The following is an 11565-nucleotide window of genomic DNA, read 5'->3' on the forward strand; positions in this document are numbered from 1 at the left end:
AGATCGAGCTAAAAAATATTAGGAGAGATATGGACAGAGGGAATACATTCTGCTTTTAGCCAGTGCCGTTGGATTGTATTACAAGTTAACTCTCCGGGCAAGTTACTCTGAGGTTGTCTGATGCAATAAGAGCTTCTTCTGCACAGAGACGCAGAAAATATGCAAGCTGTGTCTCGCTGGGGTAGCTTATACGAGCTGACTTGCTTGCATGCAGGCGCTTACTTACCTGATTTAACGTCCGCATTTGCAAGGTGTGTTCATTCCTTCTCTTGAGTACTTCCTCAGCACTGCTGACTTCATTTCCTTATCTTTCCCACGTCTTTGAACTTCTGCCATTGCTCTCTGTAATTTACCTCCCAAGCCTGTTGAGATCAGCCCTGTCCCTGATGCTCTGTGCTGCCGGTGGTGTCCTGCCCCTGCGCCGCAGAACCACGCGGTCACCGTCACAAACCAGACCAGCTCCATCATCCGCCGGTTGCCATTTGGGGTTTTGTTTGTTGGTGCCCCTTTCAGTTTAGAAAGCACTTGTAGAGTTTTATTTCCCCTTTCCAATCTGAATATACTCGTGGCTATCTGTTCCAATGCTGTATTGGCTTTTAGCTTAAAAACCTCTTTTTTTTCCCAAGTCTAAACCCTCCTGGTTATTTAACTGGAAGGAAGTACGTCTCCTCTCTTTTTTTAAAAAAAAAACCAAAACCACGTTAATTTAATAAGCTGCCTGTACTTTGGTTTTTGTCTTACTTGGGTTTAGTTGAGTGCTGGACTAGCGTGAGAGGGTGCACACTATTCCAGGCAGGGTCTAGTTACAGCAGGGCCGGTACCTCCTTAGCTTGAGTCACATCTCGCCTGCACCACGCTCACCCGGCCCTGTCACGCTGACAGATGCTGTCATTTCAGGACTGACTGATATTCCCAGGTTGTTTCCTCTCCTGTTGCTGTTCCCACCTGACGACTTTTCCTTTCACACCACGAATTGTCCCCAGTCCCATCCCGAGTTGTGCCGGGGTGCAGGGTGCGGAAGCTGTGCGCACATCTACCCACGAGGTGTATTTTTATTTTTAAAGCAGTGTGTCCAGACATACCTGATTTGCAGTAACCAGATTAGGGATTTGGACCAGCAGCCTTTTGAGCGTTTCTCTCATTGTCTGTAATGTGATTAGAGGGGAGATGTGACAATGTAAAGCTCATGGAAATGAAATCGGATTGCCTGCGGCTGTTGCAGACCTTTGCCTGGCAATAGGTCTTGTACCACCTAACATAATTTCTTTGTTAACCGTGTTCCCAATAAAATGCATAACTGTCAATTAAGAGAAACACTGTAATCTGATCCTTGAGCAGATGCAATTTAAAAAGGGGTTCACCTCTTGCATGACTGCAATTGAGAAGAGACTTGGTTTTTTTCCTCTGACAGATAAGAAATGTTCCTTTATGCTGAGCACTTGTCCCCCATGTGCTGCCTCAATCAAATTAGGCTGCCTCTCTGGCAGGAATGTTTAGGATGGTGCAGCAATACGATGATATAAAGCTCAGAGGGACACACCTCCTTTAAATTGTCCTCCTCGCTTTGCTGTGTGTTCTCCGTACTCAGAGAGCGGGACCACAAGGATGCCCCAGAAGTTTATCCAGAGGCAGTAGTTCTCAGTGCTGTGGAGTATTTCCTCTTGTGGTAGCAGTAGACAAACCATATTCCGCTTAGAAAAGTGCTGCTTCTTACTTTATTTCTTTTGTTTTTCAGGGTCCCACTGTCCTACGTGCCTTTTTGAACATCTCTGTCGTAAAGATGTCTCACGATCACCACATGAACAGCTCCACGTTGCCAACCGCGCATCCTCCTGAACATCAGCACTCAACGGCAGCCCCGGGACACGGGCATGGATCTGACATGATGATGATGGTGAGTGGAGAAATCAGCATTAACCAGAGAGCTTTTCGTTGTCTGCGGTTCAGAGTAGCTTGTCATCTTAAAGACTGTGCTCCTGAGAACTGGAAATTAAGCTGAGTTTGGAAGGCATGGATCAAGCCAGTTAAAACAGACCCCTTTGCAGCTCTTCTGGAATGAAGGAGCGATATGGGGTGATATGCAACACAAAAATATGTTTCAGAGCTGGACATCCTTTGGCAATATGGTCTTTTCTGGCAAAAACCTTTCTAGCAGCCAGCCTGGTGTCTGCTCTCTGCCCAGCTTAAAGCAGAAATGCAGAGTAAGCGTTTTCTTGTGAGAAATGGAGATGGATGGGTTCTCCAGGCTGTTAGAGTTAGCAAAAGCCTGAACCCGCACTGAGAGGATTGCACACCACTATGGTGGATTGTGCTGACTTGCAGGCAACCAGCTTCTGTGCCCTTTTCCTCCTGAACTTTAAGTATACTCTTGGACCTGGGAGCAGTGTGGCTTTTTGCTGCGTTGGTGTTAAGGCTGTGTTGGTCCAGAATCCTGCTGCTGTAGCTAACTTTGATTTAAACAAGTTCAGACTTGTGTGTGCTGGCATCCCTGAAGTGTTGCAGAGATCCTGGCCAGAGTTTCCATGGAGATGGCCTTAGGATCTGTGTGTTTGTGTGTAGGGATTTTTTCTTCCTTTTTTTCTAAAGTTTCAGATTATTAAAGCATGAGTTTTTATAGTTAAGCTTTGAAAGGAGGGGAGAGAATGTTCATTTCTATTTCAAATGAGAATACGCTCGGGGTGTATTTTGCAGGCGTTCAGTTAAAGTTTGCCTGCCAGCTCTGTGCCCTGACGAGGGCATCAAGAATCACTCCTTCTGCTTACATTGCAAACAGTATCATAGCAGGACAGGAGAGGCCTAGAACAGCCTTCCCCTTTGTGAGCATGGCCCAGGACAAAGCCCAGTGGTGCTGGTGGAACCGACAGTCCGGCGTTGTCACCGATGTCCTTGTGAAGCTCTTTGTGTAATGTCAGAGCTACGTATTGGCATGCTCTGATCCGTTACTTTCCCCGTAAACGCTGCTTCTTTACAAGTGTCAAGTGCTCTTGTCTTCAGCAGGTGGTTCCAGGATCCTGCCTTAACCTGCAACTGAAACCCGTGATTAATCGCACAAGGTTTTGAATTAACATTGCCCATAAAACTGTCAGGGAAGGAAGTAAATAGGTGCAGCCTCTTAGGTAACGGACTGAACACAATTAAAGGTGCATGTATTCCCGTTCCTCCTTGGCACCGAGCAGCAGGCCTGACAGCAGGCTCTGTTTCAGCTGTGGTTTATGTAACGCTCTTTGGGTTGTGTGGTTTTTTTTTAAATGTAGAAATTTTAAATTCATTCGGGAAACGGAAGTGCTCTCTTAAGGATGCTTCACAGGAATTTCTGCTCCGGGGGTAACGAATGCCTCCTGATTCGTATGGGTGCTGCAATAAGTCATTCTGATCTTCAGCAAATAAATAATGAGGGTAGTTCAAAGAGAAGTTCCTCTAGCTCAGTGAGTACTTTATGTGTGAAAACGCTGTAGCAGCTATGGTCAAAACATGCTGAACTGCGACGTGTCTACCCAGATGGCAAGACTCCATGAACTCCAGCTGGCTCCCCTTCCCCCAGCATTCACTGTGCGGCTTCAGGAGCCCTTTTTTTCAGGCAGGGGAAGCTGTGGTCCTGCTGTTTGTGCAGTACTCCTTGTTGTACCTACGCTGGGGCCTCCGTTCCCCATTGGATGTTAGGAGGTTCTATGGGGAGACAGTACTGCAGAATGGGACCAGAGGATTCAGCTGTACAAGCCCTTGTCCCTGTGAGCTTACATGAGGCCAACAGGAGAAGAAAGTGCCCAGCCCACGACTAGTCATGAGGCAAGGATGTGCTCCCCAGAGATATCCCAAATCCCTGATTCCTTTGGCTGCTGAGGGAGAAAAGGAGCTTCAAAAGCAAGGAGAAGGTGCTTTTGTGCAGCAGGTTCTCTGAAGTTCAGTGCCTTCTGCCCAGGGGCACTGCCTCAAAGAGCTGCCCACTAGAATTGCAGCCTGGAGCATCTTCAGCCACATTTTGCTTGTGTATCTTACATTAGATTTACTGAAGAGTTTCTTCAAGTCTATGTAATGGCCAGCTGAAATGATCTAAGTTCTTGTCCTAATGCACAAACCTTTGCTTAATCTTGCTGTGAGCTCCAGCTCAGGATGAGCTACTCAGGCTCCTCTTGATGTTCTTTATGTTTTGGGCAGGCAATGACTTTCCACTTCAGCTACGAGAATGTGCCGTTGCTGTTTTCTGGACTTATAATCAATACTCCTGGAGGTTAGTAAAACTGTCTTGTCCAGTCCGAACAAAAAAATCTGCCAGTGATTAATGTTTCAGGAATCACCTTGCTGTTTATGCCAAAAATGTGCAGGTACTCTGCGCTGGGTCTGTGGGGTGAAAGAAAAAGAAGGAAAGAAAATTCTTAAACTGTGTAGTTTGAGAATTTGACTGATCTTATTAGCCAAAATGATTGCTGGTTTCCCTTTAGGGGTTAAATTCCAGTTATTGTGTGGTTGAAATTCACGTTTCCCATCTGGGCACGGGTGTGAAGTGCGGTGTGGTTGTCGGATCGTACGCTGTATCTTCTCCAGCGTTTTGAAGCGAAGGTCTTTTGTTGCACAGATGCAATAACGTTTCTTCTTTTGTCAGAAATGGCCGGTGCTTTTGTGGCTGTCTTCTTCCTGGCCATGTTTTATGAAGGCCTTAAGATTGCCCGGGAGTGTCTGCTCCGTAAATCCCAAGTCAGCATTCGCTACAACTCCATGCCGGTGCCAGGTCCCAACGGCACTATCTTGATGGAGACGCACAAAACCGTCGGGTAAGAATTTCACTTCCTTCTAAGACGGCTTTCTTCAGCAGCTGACAAAGGTGTAAGCTGGGACAGAAAAAGACTTTATGCAGCCAGTGTTACTCTCTGCGAAGTGCATTGACCCTGGATTGAGACACCGCTTGGCACTGGGGGAGGCTGAGCGTGAATTGCTTGGCCTCCTTTTAGGATGGGGAGGGGACAAAAAGGAGAAAGTGGTAAGGAGTCAGATAAGCTTGCTTTTTTTACAGAGCAGTAACAAACACATTTGTGGAGTTCCCAGGAACAGAATTTGGGTGTTAGAGCCAGTGACCCTGACAGAAAATACTTCTGTTGGCAGGTAGTCAAGGCCACTACTCAGAAAAGATGTTCTGCTTATTGAATGTGGGAGTAGAATAAGCTTGTAGGAGCCTGCTTCTCAGCTAAAACACTTGTCCTCCCTGTGCTTTGTTTGCTCTCAGTGAGCTCTGTGGGGAAAACCACAGTTACGAGGGACAGATGCATGTGGAAGTCTTTGTCCAACCTGCTTTATCATCTTCTCTGCCCTTTCACGCCCACCTTGGCATCCTGTCAGCCCTAGAACTGCCTTTTCTCGTTGCACCCGTGCGGTTTCCCGTCTGTGTCTCGTGAGTGCTGACCGTTGGTTGGGTTTTGTGTTCCCAGGCAGCAGATGCTGAGCTTCCCTCACCTCCTGCAGACCGTGCTGCATGTCATTCAAGTCGTGGTCAGTTATTTCCTCATGCTAATCTTCATGACGTACAACGGATACCTCTGCATAGCAGTGGCGGCAGGGGCAGGGACGGGCTATTTTTTCTTCAGCTGGAAAAAGGCGGTCGTTGTGGATATCACGGAGCACTGCCATTAAGACAGGACGCTGCCCAGGAGCCTCTCCACCCCACTGCTCTCTCGGAGGGCAGCTGTCACGAGGACTGGATCATTCCTAAGCTGAACGAGAAACAATCTAAAGAAAATCAACTGGAGTTCACCACAAGTTCCTAGCTGGGGTGTAGGGATGCGAGGTGCTGGGGACTGCTGCTCGCACTTGCTGCAGGCTGGCCGACTCCTGAGGGTCCCGTGGTAGCCATTCTTGGCTAGGATTTGCTTTATTCTTAGATTATGCTGTGATTGAAATTAGTTGGCTGACAGAAATGTAGAAATTATTATTTTTAAACAAACAAACAACAAAGCATTTTATTTTTAAATTGTAAATGCTCATCCCTGAGGGTTTTATGAACAGTAGGTAAAGATCAAGGTTGCCAATGGAGCCTACATGTGTGAATGGCTATTTTAATTTCACTTTTTTTTTTCGACGTGTACCTAATGCCAGGGGAGGAGATCTCCCTGGCATTGTGACTTTTGGGGCCAATGACACCTTCTGATGCAGAAGGACTCAGCCTCTGAGGAAGATTTGGTGCTGCACATCAGACACGCTCAGGTGTGTCCTGGCAAGGGAGTACTTTGACATTAAATATGTGACCCGCATGCTGCAAGGGGCCGAAATGAGTCTGTCCTCCAAACCCATCAGAGCATGATGAGTGTTGTTAATTTTCTGATCTATCCAGAAGCTTTACTCAGCTTCAAGTGATAACATTTGAGTTTGGCTGCTCTTGCTTCCCAATCATGGAAATACATGGAGTAGACACAGGGCAACAATTGCATATTTACAGGGCAAACAGATTTTAAATAAACCATTGAACCTGCATTTACTTCATGGGTGATTGCACCTGGAAGGATGTAGAGCTAGACTTTTGAGTTTACTAAAACTAGTTCTGTAAATGAGGCAAGAGGTACATAACGTCTTCATGACATATGTCTGACGAGGGCATTCCTTGATTGAGATGAAGGAAGTAAAACAATGATGTTCCTGTAAAGGAGGGATTTGGGGAAGAGAAGAAAGAAAAGACAAGACTACAGCAGCCTTCAGTCTCAGGTGCAATTTGGGCTGATTAAAAAGTATTCCTGACCCAGATGACTCTCTTTGTCTTAATAATCAGGCTGTGACCATGTTGGCTTGGAGGTGCAAAAGTTGTCAGTGCTACTGGCGGACGAATGTTCTGGTGAAGTGAAGAACTTGCTGGTCAGTGCTCCGAGCTCTACACGTTTCGTGGGCAAGACAGGCTGTGACCCAGGACAAACCAGCTTCCTGCGGGGGTGATGCCCAGAGCGTGCTTTTGGTTTTCTAGCGAGCCGTGTTGGTTTGGCACTTCGTGATTAAACTGCTTCTCCTTGTAGGGAATGTCTGCGGTGCAGAGCTGGAGTCCTCATTCTGCTCAGGTTGCCCAGTTTGTGCCTGTGACTGGCTGAAAGGGAAGCCGGTGGGATTTTCATAAGAGCCCCGAGAAACAGGCACCGCTGTCGGACTGGGACTGATGTCTGGGATGTGCCATGAGAACAGGGAATGTTCCCGAGATGAAAGTATCTGAGCACACGCAGTAGCAGGGTTTTTTTTCGCTGGAGCTGGTACGAGTCGCGCCGTTAGCGGTAGCTGTGTAAAGAGAGAGCTGACCTTTGGAGAGGAATTACATTTCTTTTGTCGGTAAGCCTTCCAGGGTGAGGCCCGTCCCTGCGTATGTGGGTTCTTCACATGCTACGTCAGCACGGAGGCCACCCTCACCCTACCACTTGCTTTGAAAGGCAGCCGGAAATCTGCTCCCAGCGCTACCAGGATCTTGAATTGCATTGAGGTCAACTGTCCTGGGTTGATGCCAGCTATCTATTAGGACATCTTGTTTCCTTTGGGCAGTGCAAATGCAGAACAAAAGGAGGTGAGCTAAAAGAGTCTCAGGTTTCTAAAGAGCTTCTTTCTGTAGCAAATTTGCCTCTCGGGGCAAGAGGCAAAGTTATTTTCATGGAAAAATTGTAGCCGCCTCCTGATGAGAGGCAGGAAAAGCTCTTCCCCAATCTGATCTTTGGAGTTGTGTCTGTAACAGACTGTGGAAGGACGTACCGATGCCCTCTCTCTGCATCTACCATGAAGGTGAAAACTTTTATGTCCTCTAAGCAATCGTGCCTCTCAGCCAGAGTGGAAAACAGACCTTTCTAAACCCTGTGAGAGAGCTGTGAGGAAATCATAGTGTTTGTCAGAGAAAATCGAAGCAGTTAAGTGCTGGAGATAGTCGGTTTATGTTTCAAAAGCTTTACACAACAGGGGCTTGATCCTGAAGGAGTTGAGTTGATGTTGCCAGTGCTGCTCCGATCGGTTTCTTTTGACCGAGCTGGAGTTGTTGTGGTCACAGGGATGTCTGGTTACAGGGTGTAGTCACAAGTGGCTTTGCTTGATGATAGTCGTTACTTCGTATACCTACACCTCCTGCTGTGGTTTTGTCTACACTAGAACCTCTGCTCAGCCTCATCTTGGTGTCATCTTTTGGCCACTTTTCTGTGTATTCAAGTGACCAGACTTGAATTCTCTGATTCAGGTGAGCAGAGATGGATGACTTGGAGATTAGGCAATAGCTCTGACTTCTACAGTATCGGTTCGGTTCCCGTGTTAGCTTTTCTGCCTCCATGTAGCATCTGTGCCCTTGAAGTTGTTTCCCCCCCAGGGATGAGTACCTCTGGCTTCAAAGGGTCATCTCCTGCCCTTGCTCACACCGGAGAGGGCACACAGCTTTCTCCAGTGCGCAGGGCGGGAGGTGACGTGGACCTTGCGGTGTCACTTGGGGCACAAGAACCTGGGCAGAAGCCTCCCAAGTGTCTATCAGGCGCCCCAGCTACCTTGCAGCGGCCTGTCTCCAGGGTGGCTTGTGCCGAATCTGAAATGGGAGATTGCAGAAAGCCAGGCTGGGCTTTGGGGAGAGGGGCACAAGAGAACATCTGAAGGGAGGACAGTTCGAGAGAAATGGAGGGCTGCGTCCTCTCTGCTTCTGACTCGCTGATACAGCGAGGCACAGCTGAGAAAGGGACATTTCCAGTCTGTGTCTCCCTGCCAGCTTTGGCCTGACTTTCTTTTGGTTCAATGTTGACAATCCACAGAAGCCACCTACCTCCCTGTGCCCCAGCCTCCCCCTGGCCCACCCGGTGCCACTGGCTGCCGTGTTCTCAGCCCAGGTTGCCGTTCGCTTTGCCAGCGTCTGAGCAAAACCCGGCCTCCCTGCTGATGACTTCTAGGGGCTGCTTGTGGTGCAGCCCCAACCTTTCTGCTGGCGCTGTTTAAAGCTGACCTGATAACACTAAACTTGCATTTAGCGCTTGGAGGGAGTTGAGGACTCTTAATGAGACTTGAATAAATTAAATCCGTATGTCAGAACACGTGTAGCATACTTGGAATGCCATGTCCGGCGTCTCTCTTTGTACCCCAGTGTTTGGTCTCCACATGCTGTGCCTCTGGATTATCATCTTGGAAGAAATACACAAAGTCTCCAGCCTGCGTTCGTCAGCTGGCTTTTGCTGGTTTTGATGTGAGTGCCTTTTCAGTTTGTCTGGAGCCAGTCCCTCCAAATCCAGCAGGATTTCTAGTTTTGTTTACAGTGGACTGTCATTTTTGGTTTTGCTCTTTGTGGAGGTAACTTGTCTAATATTACTGTGAATATCAAGAATCTCCTGTATATAATTAACCAATAAAATAGATTGCATTTTACTGTGGTGGATGGGTGTTTGGGAAACGATCCTCAGAGACTGCAGCTGACGTGGAGGCTGGCGGCTCTTACTGCCCTTTTAGTTTTACCCCAAGAGGCCCCACAGCTGGGCAACTCCAGCCTTCCCCAGCCCTTTTGCTCTGGCACGACTCTTCAGTGCCTGCCGTGCCAGTGCGAGGGAGCAACGTGGGCTGAGCCTCCACCTTCGGGGGGTCGGGGCTGGGAGCCTGCTCCTCGGGGCCCAGCCCCGCCACGAGCAGCGAGCCCTGAAGCTGCTGGAAGGGGAACGTGGGAAGGCACCGAGTTGCCGTTTGGTTCAGTCCAGTTACGCATCCCAGAGCGCAGGGAAAACCCAGATGAAAAGAAAAAGCGGTGCCTCCCAGATCTGCTTTCCCCTACAGCAGGAGGGCAAGAGTTGTAGGAGCTGTAACGACGAGCCCCTCGGTGCATGGGAAGGTGTCTGTGCAGAGCAGGGAACACTGGTCTCTCTCCCAGAGTTTCACTCTAGATTGTTTTCATCCATACGAAAGCAATGAGGGGCTGGGGTGGTTTTAGTTCCCCTGTGCGACCACAGGACGTCTGGAACCTCACAAGATGTTTCCCTGTCAGACCTGGGCTTAAAAGAGCCTGAAGAGCAGAGCAATCCCTGATGATTTCCTGTGGTGTTACGCTGGAAAAGCAGCTCTGCCCGAGGCCAGACTGTGGCCCTTTCCAGTTCAAAAAGTTGCTCGTTCTGTACGTTTTCCCAGCCTGACCCAGCATCTACATCACACAAAGCATGAATTTAACCCATTTGGTTTGGAGCATTGCTTGGGACACTGAAAAAGTGGTTACTGTGCTGGAAAATGGCGAGAAGCAGCCCCAGCAGTGTGGAGAGAGCCTGCTGCAGAGTTTCTCAAACACAACAAGCTGCTTCAGTTTTCATAACTTGCTTCCTTCAGGTCACCTGCCTGCAGATTAGCCTCCTTTTTGGGGTTCTGCCGTACCTCACCTTTCGTTAAGGGCCTGGCCAGCAGATGGAGATACAAATCGCTGTGGTACATCCAGAAGCATACCCATTAGTCTGGCAGAAATCAATCCACCTTTCTGCTTTTTACCTGACACCATCTATAAGGAAATAGTTGGTGACATTTGATCTAAGCGACAACCATCACCGGCAGCTCCCTGCAACTCCGGCTCGGGGTGACAAACCAGCGCAGCCAGGGTGACGCATCTCCTGGGGCTGAATGGAAGTGAAACGGGCAAGTGTAAAGGCAAAACTGCTCCATCAGAAAATAAGGGACATTGTTCCACATCTGTGTGCCCAGGATATCCTACTGCACCCGGGCTTGTGGCCGTACAGCCATGGCTGTGAGATCACAGAATCACAGAATCCTAGAACAATTCAGGTTGGAAAAGCCCCTTGGGATCATCGAGTCCAACCATTGACCCTACACTACAAGGTCACCCCTAAACCACATCACCCAACACCCCGTCTAAGCGACACTTGAACACATCCAGGGATGGGGACTCAACCCCCTCCCCAGGCAGTCTGTGCCAGTGTCTGACTTCTTTCCGTGAAGAATTTCTTCCTAATGTCCAGCCTAAACCTGCCCTGGTGCAACTTGCAACCCTTCCCCCTGGTTCTGTCCCTAATTCCCTGTGAGAAGAGACCAGCACCAACCTCTCTACAATGTCCTGTCAAGTAACTGTAGAGCACGATGAGATCCCCCCTCAGCCTCCTCTTCGTCAAACTGAAATGTGGATGTGTGGGACCAGGTGATTTTCGTAGGTGTTGGGGGGCGTCTTCCCTGGTTTTCTCCAGAAAACACAGAGCAGCAGAGTCTGTATTTCCAGAGCTGACACCTGGTGCCTTTATTCACGTGGGCTCGTGAAACACTGATCAGACACTCAGACGTTCCCCAGGACCTTCTCTCTGGCAGGATCACCAGCTTGTAGGGCTAAGGCTCCATCTTTAATGTTACTAAATCCAAAGACCCCCAGAAGATCTTTCCGCAGAGGCAGCGTTTCATCGCCGCACCGTGTCGGGGCAGGTGAGGGGAACTCCTGTGACCCTGGTGTTTCCACCACTGCCCGTGGGCCCTTTGCAGCCATTTAAAGCAGCTTGTGTGATTGTGGGGTGTTTTCTTTTTTTAAAAAAACCCTCAAACATATTTATTTAAAACGAAATACTTGGCCAAGGGGAAGTCAAGGCAAAAAAAACCCGGAACAACGAAACAAAGTAGAAAGCA

General features: G+C 48.6%; 1 protein-coding gene across 1 annotated transcript; it reads left to right on the plus strand.

Moving 5' to 3' along the window:
* Window positions 1–1737: 1737 nt before the first annotated feature.
* Window positions 1738–5888, plus strand: SLC31A1 (solute carrier family 31 (copper transporter), member 1). Its single transcript, XM_009874518.1, has 4 exons — window positions 1738–1894; window positions 4156–4228; window positions 4601–4769; window positions 5421–5888. The coding sequence occupies exons 1-4, from the start codon at window positions 1781–1783 to the stop codon at window positions 5620–5622; spliced, it is 558 nt and encodes a 185-aa protein (XP_009872820.1). The 5' UTR covers window positions 1738–1780; the 3' UTR covers window positions 5623–5888.
* The last annotated feature ends 5677 nt before the right edge of the window (window positions 5889–11565 follow it).

Source organism: Apaloderma vittatum, unplaced genomic scaffold (genome assembly GCF_000703405.1).
Source record: "Apaloderma vittatum isolate BGI_N311 unplaced genomic scaffold, ASM70340v1 scaffold31268, whole genome shotgun sequence".
NCBI lineage: Eukaryota > Metazoa > Chordata > Aves > Trogoniformes > Trogonidae > Apaloderma > Apaloderma vittatum.

Bases quoted from the DNA above. Each gene is read 5' to 3' on its own strand.
- SLC31A1 (XM_009874518.1), top strand. From the start codon at position 1,781: ATGTCTCACGATCACCACATGAACAGCTCCACGTTGCCAACCGCGCAT. The intron at 4,229-4,600 runs GTTAGTAAAACT...TTCTTTTGTCAG, and splicing joins TATAATCAATACTCCTGGAG to AAATGGCCGGTGCTTTTGTG. The intron at 4,770-5,420 runs GTAAGAATTTCA...TTGTGTTCCCAG, and splicing joins GAGACGCACAAAACCGTCGG to GCAGCAGATGCTGAGCTTCC.